This window comes from Macaca nemestrina, chromosome 5 (genome assembly GCF_043159975.1).
Source record: "Macaca nemestrina isolate mMacNem1 chromosome 5, mMacNem.hap1, whole genome shotgun sequence".
NCBI classification, from domain to species: Eukaryota; Metazoa; Chordata; class Mammalia; order Primates; family Cercopithecidae; genus Macaca; species Macaca nemestrina.
In genome coordinates this window covers 180,097,927-180,118,843 of record NC_092129.1, presented here as the reverse complement: position 1 = coordinate 180,118,843, position 20,917 = coordinate 180,097,927, and the positions used below count along the sequence as shown (strand labels likewise).

At 42.6% G+C, this 20,917-nt stretch overlaps 2 protein-coding genes across 6 annotated transcripts in view; one reads left to right on the top strand and one right to left on the bottom strand.

Annotated features, from left to right (window-relative positions):
• Window positions 1-18,872, top strand: part of LOC105487339 (testis expressed protein 56) — a 54,278-nt gene extending 35,406 nt beyond the window's left edge. For 2 of the 4 annotated variants that reach the window (XM_071097698.1, XM_071097701.1), the window contains exons 4-6: window positions 7,038-7,135; window positions 15,222-15,442; window positions 15,566-15,847. In XM_071097698.1, coding sequence (XP_070953799.1) covers window positions 7,038-7,121 — 84 coding nt within the window. In that variant the 3' untranslated portion in view covers window positions 7,122-7,135; window positions 15,222-15,442; window positions 15,566-15,847. Of the gene's footprint in view, window positions 1-7,037; window positions 7,137-15,221; window positions 15,443-15,565; window positions 15,848-18,736 lie in introns of those variants that run through there. The other 2 variants (XM_071097699.1, XM_071097700.1) reach the window with 2 other exon arrangements.
• LOC105487337 (enoyl-CoA delta isomerase 2) lies at window positions 32-20,702 on the bottom strand. 2 transcript variants are annotated; one of them, XM_071097696.1, is made up of 10 exons: window positions 20,598-20,702; window positions 18,614-18,776; window positions 15,849-15,947; window positions 15,453-15,641; window positions 12,972-13,041; window positions 11,249-11,351; window positions 10,363-10,483; window positions 3,823-3,912; window positions 1,662-1,805; window positions 32-354 (listed from the first exon to the last, which is right to left on the bottom strand). In XM_071097696.1, exons 1-10 carry the CDS (start codon window positions 20,639-20,641, stop codon window positions 199-201), a joined length of 1,179 nt encoding a protein of 392 aa, XP_070953797.1. In that variant the 5' UTR covers window positions 20,642-20,702; the 3' UTR covers window positions 32-198. The 2 variants fall into 2 exon arrangements, with proteins under 2 accessions (XP_070953797.1, XP_070953798.1); XM_071097697.1 differs by having other exon boundaries at window positions 18,614-18,766; window positions 20,598-20,662.
• Window positions 20,703-20,917: the final 215 nt, after the last annotated feature.

The following is a 20,917-nucleotide window of genomic DNA, read 5'->3' as shown; positions in this document are numbered from 1 at the left end:
TACTACCAAAACCTTATGTGAATTCTTAAGCTTGTTTTACAGAATTTTTATTCATCAGGGCTGTAGTGAAATATCATCATTGTAACTGATATTTTAGTCCTGCAAAAGGCACAATGAAGCTTATTTAGTTCAAGTACTAGAAATCAGAGGTAACAGCACATCCTTCCTCGGACATGCTTTACTCCGCTGTAGTGGTCATCACAGTTTTGATTTTCTGGATAAGAAGTTCACCACCGCATTCATGCATTCATCTGACAGCCATCTTCCCTGAAGGACACTGCATTCTTCAGCATTAACAGCATGTAGTTTTTCTTTCTCTCTATTCCTGATTATCTCTTTTGAAATTCTCATGGCCTGGAAAAACAAAACCAACAATAAGGTGAAGAGTTCATCTAGGCTTGAGGTGGTGGCTCATGCCTGTCATCCCAGCACTTTGGGAGGCCGCAGCAGGCAGATCAGTTGAGGTCAGGAGTTCAAGGCCAGCCTGGCCAAAATGGTGAAATCCCATCTCTACTAAAAATACAAAAATTAGATGGTTGTGATGGTACATGCCTGTGATGGTACATGCCTGTGATCCCAGCTACTCAGGAGGCTGAGTCAAGAGAAACGCTTGAACCCGGGAGGCAGAGGTTGCAGTGATCCGAGATTGCACCATTGCACTCCAGCCTGGGTGACAAGAGTGAGACTCTGTCTCAAAAAGAAAAAAAAAAAAGTTAATCTAACAGGAGTGGGATTATTCTATGATTCTGGTTCTTGTTTCTCCCATGTTCATTTAATGAATCCTGTTAAATCTTTTTTTTTCCTGAGACACAGTCTCACTCTGTCGCCCAGGCTGGAGTGCAGTGGTGCAATCTTGGCTCACTACAACCTCCACCTCGCTGGTTCAAGCAATTCTCCCTGCCTCAGCATCCAGAGCAGTTGGGATTACAGGCACCCACCACCATGCCTGGCTAATTTTTGTATATATTTTTTTTAAGAGAGATGGGGTTTTGCCATGTTGGTCAGGCTGTTCTTGCACTCCTGACCTCAGGTGATCTGCCCTTCTCTGCCTACCAAAGTACTGAGACTACAGGCGTGAGCCACCATTCTCGGCCCTAATGCTGCTAAATCTTAAGCTGCATGTATAATATAAGACAGGGCTTCTTGAAATTCAGTGTGCATATAAATCACTTCAGTAGGTGTGGGGCAGACCTGTGATAACACATTTCCAAAAAGCCTCAGGTAGCTGCTCAAGCATCTGGTTCCAGGACTACATTTTGAATAGCAAGAATATAAAAGCAGTCACTCAGTCACTACCACATATAAAAACAAAAGTGCTACACAATAAGATTCTCCTAAAGTAGCTAATCCACGCTTCTCACCTGGATTCCAAAGGAAAAGGACTCAGCAAATACTGCCTAGCATCCTGCTCAAGCAATCCCCATACAGAATTGCCCCTCCGTCCCCACACAGAAATGGAAGGTCTATTTGATAAGTTTTGTAAAAATCAGTACTGTATTTCCAACATTACTACAGTTATTTCTTAATCCCAAATTTCGATGTGCTTAGAGGTAACTGAAGATGTGTCTTGTGTTTTTTATGACTTATTCTCTGAAGGCAAATACATTTTTCTCTTAGGAAATCATTTTCAAGGTTCTTACAAGTAAAAGATAAATACTAACATTTGGGGGAAGCTTTGCAAATGCCTTCAGCCTGGTCCAGACTTCTTTCTGAAAAATGCTATCAGGGAAAACTTCAGTAACAAGTCCTTGAGCACATGCTTCTCCTGCTGTTAACTTCTTTCCAAAAACAAGCATCTCTGTTGCCTGAAATGAAAAGCAAGAAGCAAGGTTAAGACAGTAACTTAATAAAACAAGGCTTCCGTTAACTGCTTTCAGGAGGCTGAGAGAGATTTACTCATGGTCTTTTGAGGTTGCTGGTATTTCTCAGTAAGGGAGAAGCTGATGACCTCAGTAGGCAATGGTTTGCAAACTGTGTGCGGAGACAGGCTCCCAGGAAGGTCTGTAAGGGCTGCTGCTTCTGTGTGTGTCGTTGTTGGAGGGGCAAGATCAGGGGGCCCAGGGCAGAAATGATCTGAAGCAGATGCTTGATTCTACAACCCACAGCAACTGTGATTTTCCATTTTATACACTATAAACTACTATTATTATTATTATTTTTTTTTTTTTTTTTTTGAGACGGAGTCTCGCTCTATCCCCAGGCTGGACTGCAGTGGCCGGATCTCAGCTCACTGCAAGCTCCGCCTCCCAGGTTTACGCCATTCTCCTGCCTCAGCCTCCCCAGTAGCTGGGACTACAGGCGCCGCCACCTCGCCCGGCTAATTTTTTGTATTTTTAGTAGAGACGGGGTTTCACTGTGTTAGCCAGGATGGTCTCGATCTCCTGACCTCATGATCCGCCCGTCTCGGCCTCCCAAAGTGCTGGGATTACAGGCTTGAGCCACCGCGCCCGGCCCTATAAACTATTATTTTAAAGAGGCAAAAAGGAAAGAAAAATCACGGTCATTGGGTCAACCTTTAGAAACTTTCAAAATCCCATTCTCTGGAAACTCTACCCAGTGATCTGGCTCTGAGAGTTTTCTTTACCTGCACTGGTACTCAAATTCGTTCTATTTGACTGAAGGAAAGTAAAGACTTACAGTTACGCTTCTGAAAAAACTGAAGACATTAAGCCGATATCCTCTCTACATCTGCAATTTCTTTTCCAGAAAAGGAATGCTCTTCTTTTTTTTGAGACAGGGTCTCACTCTGTTGCCCAGGCTGGAGTGCAGTGGCACGATCTTGGCTCACTACAACCTCCGCCTCCTGAGTTCAAATGATTCTCCTGCCTCAGCCTCTTGAGTAGCTGGGATTACAGGTGCCCGCCACCATGCCCGGCTAATTTTTGTATTTTTAGTAGAGACGGGGTTTCACTATGTTGGCCAGGCTGGTCTTGAACTCCTGATCTCAAGTGATCCACCAACCTCGGCCTCCCAAAGTGCTAGGATTACAGGTGTGAGCCACTGCACCCGGCCAAGGAATGCTCTAATTAGTTAAATGCTCTAAGACTTGTAGAGTCAGTTCTGCCCCCTTCCCAAGTTCAATTCAGGGTCTGTGATAGCCTAATGAGAGTAAAAGCATACAAGTTTTTAACAAAATCCTAATACGCAATGAAAACAGGCTCAATTCCCGCTGCCCCACTTTGAGATCTTGAAGAATATTTGCCAAGTCCTTTTCCTATAACTCAGCTTCCAGTCTTGTCACAATCCCCTTTAAGTCATGCCACAGGGCATTGGCAACAAGGAAACACAGTGAAAGACCTGAGCAGCCACCTAACCAGCCTGGGAGAGAATACACCTGTGAGGCAGGCCGAGGGAGGGGCTGCTGTGATTGGGAGTGGCTCTGGCAGCAGTGAGCCCCCAAAACCTCCCATCTGTTGGTACTTACCATAACTCTGAAAATGAAGACATCATCATGTTTCTCCTTAGGAGACACTGGTCATCCATAAAGGAACCGAGTGGCCTCCAAACTCAGGGGACCAAGGGAGGCTGGCACAGCCCTGGTCCTTCAAGGGACTAATACCACACAGCTGCAAGGCGGAGGTGTTGTGCTGCTTGCAATGCAGCTAGCACTAAGCAGCCAGCTGAAAGAGGATCCCAGTTCCGGGAGTTGCAGAGAGAATGTCTAATTTTCCTGCATCGCAGATACTTCCCATAGCCTGATTCCTCCACTGGTAAAACTCTTAGAGTTGAAGAGCAAATAATTAGCTTCTCTTTTGTCCATATTAGCAAGGGAAAGAATGGAGAGACCCATACAATTTTATTTTTAAACATTCCAAAAGTTACCTTGGCTGGGCTCATTATCTTCGGAAAAGTGTAAGACGAGCATCCTTCTGGACTTTGGCCGAGGTGACTAAATGGTGTATGAAATGTTGCCTGCAGGGGCAGGAGAGAAAAGAAAACCATCCTTCCATGTGTGATTTTTTTTTTGTTTTTTTGAGACAGAGTTTCGCTCTTCTGCCCAGGCTGCAGTGAAGTGGCGTGATCTCGGCTCACTGCAACCTCCGCCCCTCGGGTTCAAGCGATTCTCCTGCCTCAGCCTCCCACGTAGCTAGGATTACAGGCATGTGCTGCCATGCCTGGCTCATTTTTGTATTTTTAGTAGAGACGGGGTTTTGCCATGTTGGCCAGGCTGGTTTCAAACTTCTGACCTCAGGTGATCCACCCGCCTCGGCCTCCCAAAGTGCTAGGATTACAGGTGTGAGCCACCGCGCCTGGTTTCATGTGTTATTTTAAAAAATCACGATTTGCTTATAACTTCATAATACTTAATAATACTTATTTAAAAATTAAGATTATGTGGTTAATATGCACACACAATTCACCATTTAAAAGTGTATAGTTGGATGAGTTTTAACAAATACAGACTTATGTAGCCACCACCGCTATTGAGATGTGGAACATTTCAACCACCCCGAAAAGTTCCGGGGGCCCTTCTATAGTCAGTCCCTCCCTCCCACCCACAGGCAACCGCTAATCTGTTTTCTCTCCCCATAGTTCTGACTTTTACAGAATGTTGTGTAAGTGGAATCCTACATTCTGTAGCCTTTTGAGTCTGACTTCTGAGAGTCACCATGCTGTTGTATAAGTAGTTTGTTCCTTGCTATTTCTGAGTAGTATTCCTTTGTATGGAGGTACAATAATATGTTTATCATTCACCAGTTAATGCCACTGGTGTTGTTTCTAGTATTCAAATAGTTGTACCATTTCACATTGCCACCAGCAATGTATGAAAGGCTACTATGAAGAAGGCTGCCATGAAAAACAAGTTGAACACCTTAAATATACATAGTCGTGTGTTGCTTAACAATGGGGATATGTTCTGAGAAATGCCTAATTAGGCAATTTTGTCATTGTGCCAACATCATGGAGTATACTTACACATACTTGGACACTACAGCCTGCTGCACACCTAGCTATGTGGTCCAGCCTACTGCTTCCAGGCTACCAACTTGGACAGCATGTTATTATACTTAATACTCTAGGCAGTTATAACAAATGGCATTTGTGTATCTAAATATATCAAACATAGAAAAGGTAGGCCGGGTGTGGTGGCTCACCCCTGTAATCCCAGCACTTTGGGAGGTGGAGGTGGGCAAATCACCTGAGGTCAGGAGTTCGAGACCAGCCTGGCCAACATAGTGAAACCCCATCTCTACTAAAAAATACAAAAATTAGCCTGGTGTGGTGGTGTGCACCTTGAGTCCCAGCTACTCGGGAGGCTGAGGCACAAGAATTGCTTGAACCCGGGAGGAGGAGGCTGCAGTGAGCTGAGATCATGCCACTGCACTCTAGCCTGGGTGACAGTGAAAAAAAAAAAAAGGTATAGTAAAATATGGTGTTACAATCTTAGGGGACCACCGTTTTACATGCAGTTTGTCATTGACTGAAATGTTATGCCGCACCTGACTGTACAATTCTTATTTGTCAATTATACCTCAATGAAACTGAAAAAAAATTAAAAAATAAAAATGTTCAGATAATTTTAACAAAAAGGTAGTTAGGAACACTTGTGTACAGGTCACTGGGTGAAAACTGAGTGTTTGCAGTTATCACAGGTAAATACCTAAGTGGTGGAATGGCTGGGCTGTGTGGTAAATGTATATTTAGCTTAGAAGCTGCTAAACTGTTTTCTAGAGTGGTTGTACCATGTGACATTCCCACCAGCAATGTATGAAAGTTCCAATTGCTCTACATCCTCACCAAACCTAGTTATTAAAAGTCTTCATTTTAACCATGCTAGTAGGTGTGTAGTGGGGTCTCACTGTGGTTTTAATTTACGTGTCCCTAACCATTAATGGTATGAAGTCTTTTACCATGTACTTATTAGACATATGTATATTTTCTTTGGTGAAGCAACTGTTAAGATATTTTGTTCACTATTTTTTAAGTTAGGCTGTTTACTTTCTTATTATATAGTTGTAAGATGCACATTCAGGTTGCAAGTCTTTTATTAGAGCATCAGGCAAATCTTTTCTCCTGCTCTGTGGCTTCAGGCAAATCTTTTCTCCTGGTCTGTGGCTTATCTTTTCATTTTCTCAGTGGTTTCTCTCATATGGTTTTAATAGCCCTTTACATTTCATTTTGTCTAACCTATTCATTCCTCACCATTGCCCATTTTTATTTTAGCTTTATAGACAAACTTTAAAAAATACTGTAGAGAGATCAGCTTTTGTTACATGAGTTGAAAAACTGTTTCCAGGCCGGGCGCGGTGGCTCAAGCCTGTAATCCCAGCACTTTGGGAGGCCGAGGCGGGCGGATCACGAGGTCAGGAGATCGAGACCATCCTGGCTGACACGGTGAAACCCCGTCTCTACTAAAAAAATACAAAAAACTAGCCGGGTGAGGTGGCGGGCGCCTGTAGTCCCAGCTACTGGGGAGGCTGAGGCAGGAGAATGGCGTGAACCCGGGAGGCAGAGCTTGCAGTGAGCTGAGATCCGGCCACTGCACTCCAGCCTGGGTGGCAGAGCGAGACTCCGTCTCAAAAAAAAAAAAAAAAAAAAAAAAAAAAAAAAAGAAAAAGAAAAACTGTTTCCTCAATCTGTCATTTGTCTTGATTTTGCCCCAGTGGTTTTTTGATTGGTTTTAACTACTGGAATTAATTCAATATTGGTTATTTAGTATATAGTCATTTTTAGTTTTTTTCATTTTTTTTACATTTAAGAAACATTTTTGTGTTTCTTGATGAGTAAATTATGAAAGAATGTTAATTTAAAATTTATAATATGTATTTAGATGATAAGAATATCTAAATTTATCTAAATTTTCATATTTAACTTCAAAATTTGGCCATATGTATCTAAATTTTATCTAACTTCAATATTAAGAATATTTAGATTTCATTTCCTATAACCAGACATGGTGTTATTTTTAATGCATAATTGTTAGAAGATATAAATCTATAATGTATGCTATGCAGCATATAAATAAAAATAATCAAAAAATCAAAATATTTTAAAAAGTTTGTTAATGTCATGTATCTTCTTTTTTTATCCAAAAGAAAACTTATTCAAAAAAATGTACCCAGAAGACACAGCCTAAGGAATGTAAGCAGGAAACTGAGAAAACTGCCAACAACAGCTAAAGGGACACAAACAGGTACATGCAAAGTTGCCAATAAGCAGCATTTAAAATGCTTATTTTCAGAAAGAGAGCAGAAGATGGAGTTAAGGGTTTAGGCTCTGGCATCAGACTACTTAGTGACTTTGGGAAGGTTTCTTGCCCTCTCTGGGCCACAGTTTTCTCATTTGTAAAATGGGAACCAATCCTTCTTTTTTTGAGATGGAGTCTCGCTCTGTTGCCCAGCCTTGAGTGCAGTGGCACAATCTCGGCTCACCGCAACCTCTGTCTCCCGGGTTCAAGCGATTCTCCTGCTTCTGCCTCCTGAGCAGTTGGAATTACAGGCATGTGCCATGACACCCAACTCATTTTTGTAGTTTTAGTAGAGACGGGGCTTCACCATGTTGGCCAGGCTGGCCTCAAACTCCTGACCTCAAGTGATACACCTGCCTTGGCCTCCCAAAATGCTGAGATTACAGGCATCAGCCACCATGCCCAGCCTAGATTGTAAAAATTATTTTTGCCACATTGGAGGAGAATGTTTGTTTTTATAGACAGGGTCTCACTCTGTTGCCCAGCCTTGAGTGCAGTGATGTGATCTTAGTTCACTGCCACCTCTGCCTCCTGGGTTGAAGCAATTCTCTTGCCTCAGCCTCCCAAGTAGCTGGGACTATAGGCGCCCACCACCATGCCTGGCTAATTTTTGTATTTTTAGTAGAGATGGGGTTTCACCACATTGGCCAGGCTGGTCTTGAACTCCCGACCTCAGGTGATCCACTTGCCTTGGCCTCCTAAAGTGCCGGGATTACAGGTGTGAGCCACTGCAGCCGGCCAAGTCCTTCTTTCATAGGGCTGTTCTGTACATTATGTGAATATGTATGCATGTATGCGTATACTTATAATAAATACAATGCATGTAACAGAGTGCCTAAACAGTGACCACTCAAAGATTTATCAGTTATGATTTCTACCTTTTTCTTAACTCATACAGGAAATGTATCATTTGCTGACAGAGCTAATAGGCATTAGTAACGATTGCCCACAGTACAAAATAGATAAAATGTACTAATTAATATTTTGGTTATATGGGTTAAATATTAACCCATCATTTAATATATTTATTCTTGAAGCCAATAATGATAAATCCTATAAAACAATTTTTTCTACAGCCTTTTCCTTTAGCATATTTCCATTATTTTATTTATTTTTTGCTTATATATTTTTTTGAGATGGAGTCTCGCTCTGTCATCCAGCTTGGAATGCTGTGGTACGATCTTGGCTCACTGCAACCTCTACCTCCTGGGTTCAAGCAATTCTCCTGCCTCAGCCTCCAATGTAGCTGGGCTTACAGACACCTGCCACCAAGCCCTGCTAATTTTTATATTTTTAGTAGAGATGGTGTTTCACAATGTTGGCCAGGCTGGTCTTCAACTCCTGACCTCAGGTGATCTGCCCACCTCAATTTCCTTTATTTTAAATTGATGCTTGGTTTATTAGATTGGGTAAACTTTTATCAGCAGATACTATTTGACAAATAAATTTTACTTTTGGCCAAATTTTTTAACATTTAATATACATATGCAATATACATTATAATATATAGACTAGATACGTTTTATATATATTGTGTATATATCTTCTCTGATTTCAACATTATAATTTATATCATAAGATGGAAGTCATCAAAATTTTTAAAAGGATGATGTAGGCCAGGCTCGGTGGTTCACACCTGTACTCCCAGCACTTCGGGAGGCCAAGGCGGGCGAATCACTTGAGGTCAGGAGTTCGAGACCAGCCTGGCCAACATGGTGAAACCCTGTCTCTACTAAAAATACAAAAAAATTAGCTGGGTGTGGTGGCGTGCACCTGTAATCCCAGCTGCTCAGGAGGCTGAGTGGGAGAATCGCTTGAAGCCGGTAGGTGGTGGCTGCAGTGAACCAAGATCGTGCGGCTGCACTCCAGCTTGGGTGACAGACTGAGACTTCCATCTCTTAAAAAAAAAAAAAGATGTATATTGAAAGTAATTTTCAATTCAGTGGGAGAATCAGAACAAGATTCAAATACAATATTTGCCCTCCAAGTATTAAAGAAAGAGATCCCCAATTTTAGGTCAGGAGCTATTGACCCAGTCCCTGTTAAAAGCAGGTCGATGACTAATCAGTCATAAAACACAAGACTGTGAACAAAGACATTGATTTCTGCCTCTGAACAGAAACCTCCACCTACAAAGGTTGGGCAGCCTGGCACCTAGAATCTCATTTGCTGTTTTTTGCGGGAAAATTATTCATAAGAATTAGGTCTGTCAATACATCCAATCTGGTTCAATGGAATCCAGCAAAAGAAAATTCAAAGAATTAAGGATGCTATTATATGGTCCTGTGTATCAGTGGGGAAAATTACCTCTGAACAAAACTAGAAATCTCTTCAGTGGTAAAAACCATGTTTCCTAGAAGGCTGTAATCAGCACATTTTACCATCACATAAGCATAAGTCACTGGAACAATCTGATGCCCTAAAGGTGGTTATTAGGTGCTTGTAATGATAAAAATTGGAAACAGCCTAGGGTTCCAGCAGGCAGGGACTGGTTAAACAAGGTAAGTTAATAACCCAAATGTTAGGACTGGTTATCTCTAGGTGGTAAAATAAGGAGTGATTTTTACCTTGTAGCTTTTCTTGGTACTTTTTCATATCTTTCAAAATTTTATTTTCCACTATGACATATATATTACTACTATAGTAAAACTAAAAACTAAAATCTATATAATGCAATGGTGAACACAAGGCTGAATTGTGTTCTGGGCAAGGAACTTCTCAGAGCTTCAGTTTTCTTATCTGCAAAGGGAGTGAGAGTAGATAATGCTCACAGTTCCTTCTCATTCTAAAATTCTAAATCCATTTACTCAGTAAAAAGGATTAAATAATCCCTTCCACAACCTGCAAAGATGCTGTTCTTCCCTCCCATAACAAATTTTCCAGTGTCTCCTGAATATTTCAGAGTAACATGAAAACTGAGTACCTGTTGTGGAACTTGATTAGAATCTAGAACAATCAGAGTTGGAACAATGTTTACAACAAAATGCAAGTTAATAATGAAGGAAAAATAAAATCAGTCAAATTAGACTAATGCTTTGGGAAAAATCTAAATTCAGTTAATTCTACCACAAACAACATGTAACCTGCTTATGACTGGCAATGCTGAAGGAGGATTCAAAGGCTCCCGTCTCGTGTTGCTTGCCTGACCTCTTGCTTTCTGGGAGCTGACTTACCCTGTCAGATGCATACACGGCATCGAATAACCCAAGGAGGGTGACGGAGATGCCCACAGCTGGACCATTGACCACTGCAATCAGAGGCTTAGGAAAATCTATAAAACAGCCCACAAATTCCCTACAGAAATGGAAACACAAAATCATGAAATGTGCCAAAGCAGCATGACTGAAGCAAGGGCAAGACGGTCTGACTCTGAGATAAAGCCTTTTGTCAGGCTGGGTATTTCCACTGCCACCACCGGCAGCGCCTCCCTGTCCTGCCACTTCCCTGATCTTCCGCACCAGATTCATCCAGGGCATCCATTTGAATGGCAGTGGATGGAAGACCAACCGGAGAGACCTACAGGTCAACCCTGGTTTGAATCCTGTATTCTGGACAGCGAGTTCAGGGCTGTAAACCAGCCGCAGTCTTAGAGATGAGGTTAGGTGACTGAGCACACGCTGCAATATCACAGCAAGTGGGAATGGCAGATTTGGCAGGAAAAAAGAGGAAAGGCTCCATGACGTCCTCCTGTGTTTTATAAGACTCCTCCGAGTCTCCCACTTTCAGCATTCATGGAAATCGCCCATTCCGCTGGCTGGATGAGAATTTGCCACATTCCTCTACCTCAATGCAAGATAATTTTGTTTACAACTATAGCTCACTCTTATGTTTTCCAGTCAAATCTCATGAGACCAGCAGGATGAACAGGTAACAGAGGTCAAAGACAGAGAATGAATGCCCACCTATGGATGGAGGCAGTTTAGAGAAATATGCTTGTCCAAAGTCACAATTAACTGCACTGACACAGAGAAGTAGATATTTCACTTTTGCTCAACTAACTACCACTTTGATGACTAAGAACGGGCGCTCTGGGATCACAGGAAGGTCGGTTACTCTTACCTCAGTAAGATGGCACCATTTTTAGCTTTCTCCTCTACTCCACCAGGGGGAATATCAGTGAAGTTAGTCAGGTCGTTCCCACTACTGTAATAGTCACCATTTCCTATAAGTAAGAAAATCAACAGATCCCTCATTCATTCATCCTATAATTCTTGAGTATCTACTGCATGGAAAACTCTATGGTTAGACACGGGAAATACACTGGAGAACCAGCGATGGTTCCTGCCCTAACTTACCAACTAGTGAGTACACGGGACACTGATCTATAAAAACACACAGATAAATGTAGCTAATGCCACTGCTGAAACAGAGGAGAGGTGCATCATGAAATGAGGGTATGTACCAGGAGGGCTGGTCTAATCAGGGAGTTCAGGAAAGAACTTTCCTAAGGAAGGGACAACTGAATTGAGATCTGTGCAAACGCTCTTCAGAGAGGTTATCCCCAGTGTAGATGAAATAAGAGCCACTGTAGCTGACTCAGAGAAAGCCAGGGGGAAGTTGGTGCAGGGTGTGCACTGGCAGAATAGACCTGACGGTGCTTCGTAGATCCCATGAGGAAGTTTTTTCCTTTATTCTAAGAGCCATTGAAAGTGTGCTTCTGAGTGTGCATGTTTAATTAAAGTATAATTTATGTATAATAAAACAACCAGTTCTTAAATGTTCGTTTAGTTGTTTTAATATTTTTAAATACCCACAAGATCACCATCCAAAACAAGATACAGAACATCTCCGTCACCCCAGAAGTTTCCCGTAGGCTCCTTTCTAGCCATCCCACCTGCTCCAAGGCAATCACTTTCTGACTTCAATTTCCACAGAGAAGAACTTCTGCCTACTGTAGAACTTTCTACAAATGGACTCATATAAATATGTAAACTCCTGTCTTTATTTTGCTGAACTGCGTTTTAAAGATGCATCCATATTCTTGTATCATTTATTCTATTTTATTGCTGAGTACTCCATTGTACAAATAGTCAACAATTTGTTTATTTATCCGTGTGTTTTTGAACATTTGAGTTGTTTTCTGGTTTTGGCAGTTATAAATCAGGTTACCATGAGTGCGCCTGTAAAAGTCTTTTTGTGGACATTATGTGTCTTAATTTATGTTGGGTAATTGCAAAGAAGTGGATATCTGTGGGTTTTTAAAAATATTTTTTGTGTATTTATAAACCAGAGTATGACAGTACTGGAAAAGAACTTAGAGTTTTAATTATTTATTTATTTTTTGAGACAGAGTCTCGCTCTGTCGCCCAGGCTGGAGTGCAGTACTCTGACCACCTCCTACTCTGCCCACACTAGATAAGCCTTAGCACCTCCTCTGAGTTCCCTGCTGCTTTGTACTTTCTACCCTCCTCCTCTTTTGAACATGATAGTCCTCTGTTAATTCCAAAAGCTCCAGGACTATTTCTTTCTTGTTCCCTTTTGGAAAAAAAGTGGTTCGCGATCTCGCCTCACTGCAACCTCCACCTTCCGGGTTCAAGTGATTATCCTGCCTCAGCCTCCTGAGTAGCTGGGATTGCAGGTGTGTGCCATCACGCTTGGCTAATTTTTGTATTTTTAGCAGAGATGGGGTTTCACCATGTTAGTCGGGCTGGTCTCGAACTCCTGATCTCGTGAGCCATCCGCCTCGGCCCCCGGGTCTCAGAGCTTTTTAACTCAATTTCCTATCTATTAAGACGCCCCTCAAAATAGGAATTTAATTAGGATGTCTGAGAAAATCTGTTACCTGTTAAAACAGTGATGGCTGAGTCATCCTTGCTGGCAGCTTTAAGTGCATGCATAATTTCATGATACATCTGTGTAATGGGAAGACAAGGAAAAGAAAAGAACTCTGAACACAGGAATCATCCATCAATGGATTCACTAAATGTCAGGCTGGAAGCCTGCTCTCAGCAAAGTGCCTAACATTTATTTTGGTTGTATTTTATAACCAAAAAAGGTGGACCGATACACCTGAAAGAATTTTCATTCCTTTTACAATTACTTGGTGCATATTATGTACCTGGTGCTATGGTAGGAGCTGCTGGCTATAAACCACTTTTTTTCCAAAAGGGAACGAGAAAGAAATAGTCCTTGAGCTTTTGGAATTAACAGAGGACTATCATATTGAAATGAGGAGAGGGGTGGAAAGCCTGAAGCAGCAGGGAACTCAGAGCAGGTGCTGAGGCCTATCTAGAGTGGGCAGAGTGAGAGGTGGTCAGAGAAAACTTTCTACAAAGCAACGTCTCTGTTGTGACCTCAAGGAAGCCCCTGGCAGTCTGGGAAGTGTCTGGCTGGAATTTTCAAGACACTGTAATGGTATTCAAGGAAGGGGCCGCAAAATTTTAAATCAGCAACATTTCTGAAAATCTTGGACATGCAACTATATAGCTTTTAATGCATTTAAAACAGGTGCAATTTCAATCTTAGATGAGATTTCAGTGTGGGAAAGAATGAAGAGGCCTGATACTTATAGATATAAATACACTGCAAAAGAAACATGGACTTCACATAAAACAGCTGGCCCTCTGTATCCACGGGTTCCACATCCATAGATTCAGCCAATCACAGATCAAAAATATCTAGAAAACAATTCTGTGTCTATACTGAACATGTACAGACTTTTTCTCTTATCATTAGTCTCTAAACAATAAGGTATAACAACTATTTTAATAGAGCATTTACATTGTATGCAGTATTATAAGTACTCTAGAGATGATTTAAAGTATATGAAAGTATATATAGAGATTATATGCAAATATTACGCCTTTTTATGAGGGACTACAGGTTCCGCAGATTTTGGTGTCCATAAGGAGGTCCTGGAACCAATCCCCATCAGATACCAAGGGATGACTGTACATGAATAAGCATCTAAGCATTTCTCCTGAGGGAAGTGATAAGGAACTCACTCCATCATTATTATAGTTATAACACAACACAGCAGGGCAACTGGTGAGACCAGGATTAGAAGATGGATTATCAGGGTTTCTTTTTTTTTTTTGAGATGGAGTCTCACTGCGAGGCCCAGACTAGAGTGCAATAGCGTGATCTCAGCTCAACCACCACCTCCCCAGTTCAAGAGATTCTCCTGCCCCAGCCTCCCCAGTAGCTGGGACTATAGGCGCGCACCACCACGCCCAGCTAATTTTTTGTATTTTTAGTAGAGATGGGGTTTCACCATGTTGGCCAGGCTGGTCTTGAACTCTTGACTTCAAATGATCTGCCCACCTTGGCCTCCCAAAATGCTGGGATTACAGGGGTGAGCCACCACGACTGGCTATCAGGGTTTCAATTTAGGTTTTGCTGCTTATTTGTTATGTGAACTTGAGCAAGTTACTTCTTAATCTAATTATCTTATTATTAAGAAATGATAACAGTAGGCTCCTTGTGAGGATTAAATAAACATCTGTGTAGAGAGTGCTGGCACTCATTAGGCACTCTGTACAGAGTAGCTGTGATTACCATAGCTGTAGAGAAATGAGTCAGGGCAAAGTGGAAATAAAGTTTGAGCATTAAATGCTTTATGAGTTGAATGACATATATCCCACTTTAGGAAATTCTGAAGATGATTTTAAAGTGAGTATGCTCTTTCTGCCACAATGGAGGTTACTGACCCAACAGCTATAGTCCTCTCAAATTTTAGTCCCAGTGGAGCACCAAGCATCCAATTAATTCCCTATAATTTTTTTCAAGGAGAAGGGGCTAAAGTGGTTATTTTATTATCATTCTAGTTCAATGAGAGATTCAAAGACTGAAGTTGCCGAGTGAAGCAGCTACTTTAAAGCCGAGTTGAGTAATGATTTAAGATAAAGTCCTTCTCTCCTTTCTCCCTATACTTGTAAAAAATGAAGCCCCCATGCAAGCAGAAAGACTTACTTTCACGTCTAAGTGACATGAAGATACTTCTGGGAGCAGTCTACACCAACATAGATGGCTTCTATGCGAATTCTCTCACAGTAACATGTTTCATTTATATTATTTGTGCTTCCATCATTAGGAAAATCACGGTGCCTTTTGGGTATACCAGAACCTACCTGAAGTTCACAAACTCTAAACAATGAACGCTCGACTCTGTTGTATGAAGTAGCCACAATTACCAACCTTCCTGCACAAATCAAACAAGACATACCATAAAATAGGAATGATGCTGAAACTCTACAGCTTTTGCGTGAAACACATAGAAGAAGAAAAGAAAAACAGGACAAACTCCGAGGGCAGGTAACATTACCTCCACGTTCAGGGCATTTTTCTTTGTGGGCCGGTTTAACATGATCTTTGTGATGCCATCTTCGGAGGTCACCATCAGAGTTTCATACCCAGTTGATTTCCTGTCTGTTCCAGGCTCCACCTGACTAGAGGATTCCAATGAAGAACTCAAACTGGACACCAAATCCACATAGTTCTGCCTGGCAGTTTCCTGAATGGAAGATGACAAACAGCCTCAGTCCATGGTCAATGAATAAGCACGTTGAGAAAGTTACTAGACTAATAACTAGCATCTTGCAATGAAGAAAGAATAGAAGCACATCAAGATCTTGAAGGCTCCATTTATAATGGCTTAATGAGAAGCACCAAACTTCTTTAGAATGACAGCAAATAAAAGCAGAGTAACTAGTAAATTCACCTTGGGCAGGCTGCCAAGGGCATTCCATGCATCCCATTTGGCCTTGTTGATCAAGTCAAATACACCTGGTTTGGGCATGTTACAAGGTCCTTCAGTGGCCTGTGAAAAGGAGAGGGGCAATATAGTCAAGTGACCATGTAAACTGGATCCCTAAATATTTAAGACCCATAAAATCCACAGGCGCATGAATGCCTCCCCCAAATCCTTTCACAGGGTATGTAAATTGATCGGAATTCTCCCCTCCAGTCTTTTTGGTGTTATTGCCAAAAATGCACAAACAACAGAAAAAAGACTGGAAATAAATAAGTGCCTGTCTATGAAAATAAAGGTTTTGGGGAAGTACTTTCTAAAAAAATCTAATGATTCATTAGTTTTATATTGGTAATCATATTTTCCACAATCAATCAAAATATTCAAGCAAACAATCTTTAAAAGGAACTAGTCAACAAATATTTGGAAACCGACAGCATATTCCAAAAGCCCATCTAAAGGTACAAAAAGACACCACGAATTCAGTGGTGGACTTTTGGTACCTGGGCAACGAAACTGCAGCTGAGGGGCTAGGGTGGGGCTGTCAGAGCCACTGATTCTTAGGAAACTTAACTGAAAAACATGTAAGTAAAATGCAAAAAGGAATTAAATTTTATTTTTGAGGCTAGACGGAGTGGGTATTTTGAGATGAATAATTATATCCCATTCAGCTACTTTTCAGAAATGGCAATTCAAAATTCCACTTAAAATTTTAAAATTTTATAATACAGTTAGCTAAAAGAGGAAAGAAGAAAGAGTCTTTGGAAAACAGACCGGGAGGCTCACACCTGTAATCCCAACACTTTGGGAGGCGGAGGTGGGTGGAGCACCTGAGGTCAGGAGTTCGAGACCAGCCTGACCAATATGGTGAAACCCCATCTCTACTAAAAATACAAAAATTAGCCAGGCATGGTGGCGAGTTCCTGTAATTCCAGCTACTCGGGAGGCTGAGGCAGGAGGATTGCTTGAACCTGGGAGGTGGAGGTTGCAGTGAGCTGAGATGGTGCCACTGCACTCCACCCTGGGTGACAAAGCAAAACTGTCTCAAAAAAAGAAAAAGAAAAAGGCAGTAAAGGAGGCTATGAATTTCTTTAGATAGAGATAGTGTCATCTGGCAAGAGTTAGCCAACCTAGAAGTTAGAGGGAACACAGCCCACAGCATAAGGGCTTGCCCTTGTCTCCTGACTGTCCTCAATGCTACCACCAACTGCAAGGCTGGAGGGCGCCCAAGACCACCCTCAGGTGCAATAATTTACTAGAAAGACACCCAGAACTCACTGCAAGTTGTTAAACGCACAGTTAGTAGTTTATTAAGGGAAAGGATAGAGATGAGAATCATCCAAGGGATGGAGGATTGGGGCAGTAGCAAACGTGGAGTTTCCACTGTCCTTTCCCCATGGAGTCAGGACAGGGCACCTCTCCCTGAACTGATGTGACAGGGAGTCCTGCCAACCAGAGACGCTCAGCTCATCAGTCTCAGTGTCCAGAGTTTTCAGTGGGGCTCCATCACCTGTGCCTGACTGTATAACCTGAAGCCCCCACCCTAAATCACATTGTTAAGACAATCCAGGCAAATAAAGACACTCCTATCAGGCTTTAGAGATTCCCTTCCCAGAAGCTAAGGACAAAGCCACACGTCCTTTGGGACAACGTTAAATTTTTTACTATACACACCCATATGAAAGAGAAGCTCATACCCATCATAGCACAGAAAACCAGGTAACACAGGAGCCCAGAGAGGCAGATACATCGGGGAAGTCTTTGGCATTGAAACTTCAAAGCTTTAGGTTTTAAATTTTGTTATAAACATTTCCAAACATACCAAAGTAGAATACGATAATGAATTCCCAATACCCATCATCCAGGTTCAACAACGATCAAATTGCCTTACTTGCTTCATCTCTCTCTCTCTCTCTTTTCTTTTTTTCTTTTTTTGACAGAGTTTTGCTCTGTCACTCAGGCTGGAGTGTAGTGGCGCAATCTTGGCTCACTGCAACCTGATTCAAGCGATTCTCCTGCCTCAGCTTCCCAAGTAGCTGGGATTACAGGTGCACGCCACTACGTCCAGCTAATTTTTGTATTTTTAGTAGAGACGAGGTTTAACCATGTTGGCCAGGCTGGTCTCAAACTCCTGACCTTAAGGGATCTGCCCGCCTCAGCCTCCCAAAGTGCTGGGATTACAGAAGTGAGCCACCATGCCTGGCCTCATCTATCCTTTTCTTTCTTTTTTTGCTTAGAGAACTTCAACTATCCATTGTTTCACCCCTATATCCTTTAGTATGCACTTCTTAAAAATATCAACATTTTCTTATATAACCTTGACACCATTAACAATGATTTCTAGGTATCTTCTAACACTCTGACCTTATTCAAAACTTCCCCAATTATCTTAAAAATACCTTTTTCAATTGATTTATTCTAATCAAGAGCTAAATAAGGTCTACAAATGTGAATATTATATCTCGTAAGTCTCTTTTACTCTGGCATGACACTGAGGCACTTTGTGCCTTGATAATATTTCAAGGTCTAATATTAAAAAACTTGCGCGCATATACATACATACATATATATACACACACACACACATATATATATACACACACACACACACACACACATAAGAGGGAGCAAGACAAACCCAAAATATTAAGGCTACATTTTAGTAAACACACAGTTTATCTACTTAAGGAGTCATTTGCCTAAAATTATTTAAATGTCAGACCGTAGGCATTTACCTGCTTATACAGTGAGTAGAGTTTTAGCTTCACTTCATTTCCTGGATCCTTCTTCAAGAGTTTCACTTGATTCATTGCATTTTCAAAGTCCTTCTGACTGGCTCTCATTGCTGTTCTATTCAGGTGCAGCTGAACTACTGGGAAACTAATGACCTGCAGAGAACTACAATTAGGCAGACTGATTTCTATATGTTCCCAACCCTCACATTTCTGCAGCCTGATTTCTAATTGTTCCCAACCCATACATACTAAAATGCTATGTTTGTCCATATTTTCTTTATACTTGCCTCTGCAAACTGGCTGCAAATAATTGGCTGTAAGGATTCCAAGATAGTAACTCAATACGGAAGCTAACAGTACTAACTTTAAATAAATGGAAAAGTAAATAACCATCCAGGGAAGTATTTGTAAGCAATTTAAGATAAAAACAGCCAGAACAGGAATACCATGTGAATTTTGCCAAAAGCAAGAAGTGAAGCGCATGCAAGACAGTGAACAGCAAGAGACCAAAAAGCTAAAGTGCACAGAATTTTGTAACGTGTCCCAAAGTCCTGAAACAGCCTCTGCACTCACTGATAAGCCATCAACTATATCAGGTCAATTCTTGTCTCTTTGCTGGAAAACCGGTTTCCAACATACACACAGGTGGAAGGAAGGGAGAATGGATGTGAATATACAAGAAATATTCAAAAGGGCATAGCAACAGTTGCTGGCATTCCAGACAGAGCCACAGCCTTCTCAGCAGATGGGAGGGAATCTACCTGCAGTGGAAGGGAGTCAGTGAAGGAGGAGGCTCAGCAGGCGTGCCCCCTTTTGTGGGGATGTTTAACCAGCCAGCCAGGAACAGAGCAGAAACAGTAACCACCGCGGGGTGACGAGCAGGTTTTTAAGCACACATAGTGAGCGGGGGTGGGGTGGCAAACTTCAATGCACAGGACTCAGGCAGGCCACAAGCAAAAAATGGATGTTCACGACGATGACCCGGAATAGTAGAGTTAATGGCATCAAAGATGATTAAAATAATACAGGTTACAAAGCCCAAACCTCACACACAAACACAATTACGTAACTCGAAAATGGTACAATGAACTCTAGGTTCAAACTTTGGACTATTAGTAACTGATTCAGTAAGATCAGCCTACAGTAAGTTTTGTATTAAAATGATTTTCTGTAAAGGGAAAAACTGCATCTTATATGGCAAATTCCAAGTAGAAAACGAAAGAAAAATTTAAAATGTCCACGAAAAGAAGAAACGTACAAGTTTCCACAAAATGTGGAACAAATTATTTTTAAATAAGGCGTGAGTTTTAAAAACAAATAGCAAAAACACGACCATTTAAGAAATACATAAAGTCGGGAAAATCACTAATAATTTTACCACTTCAAGGCCACCACCGTGTTTCGGTTTTGTTCCCTACACACAGATTCGTGCGGGGTTCCCGGGACCCCAGGGACGTGGAGCGTGCTGCTTAGCCGTGACTGCGTACCCGGCCATTTCACTTTATAGCATACGAGTTCTCCAAAGGGCAAAGAGTGTTAAGTCCACACGAGTGGTAACGGCTTGCGTTTACCTCGCTTTTAGCAAGCAACGCTTTGCACCCCAGAGGCAGCCCGGCTGGGAAGTGCAGGCCCGGGTGTCCGGGGAACCACCGTGCCCAGCTGGGCGGCTCACCCGCCCGGAGTCCGGCCCCCGGAGGATGGGAGCGTGCGCGAACGCAGGCGGAGACCTCGGGGACTGCGGACAGAGAACCATAGCCCTGATCTTCCGACGCGCCCATCCTGACCCCTCTGGGCCCATCGGTGCAGGAGGGCGCGCGAGTGAGGGGGTTATCCTTTAGTACTGCCTCGCTGGAAAACCAGCAAAGAAAGTCCTGTTGCCACCTAGACAATAGGGAAGGAGGGTCTTTCAACGGCGGCGACCTTCGCCTGGACAGCGGTATCCTGCGGGCAACCTTGGGCCGGGAGGCCGGGGCTCCAAGCTTACCTCGGACACCAACGCTGTGCAAGTCTCCAGGCCAAGTGCGCCATCGCTACCCCGTGGGCGGCTCAGGGGCGGGGCCGGGGCTCGGGGGCGGGGCCTGGGCTCGCGGGCCGCGGAGGTTTGGGGGTGGGGCCGGGGCTTGGGTGCGGGGCGGGGCCGAGAGCAGAGCCCAGGCAGGAGCCTGGGGCATGGGCGGGGCCAGGGTTGGGGCGGGGCCAGGCTGAGAACGTAGCCAGGCCGCTTTCGGCGTCAGTAGCCCGTGGGCGGCTCTGGGGCTGCGGGGGCTCGGGGGTGGGGCCGGGGGTCGGGGCGTGGGCGGGGCG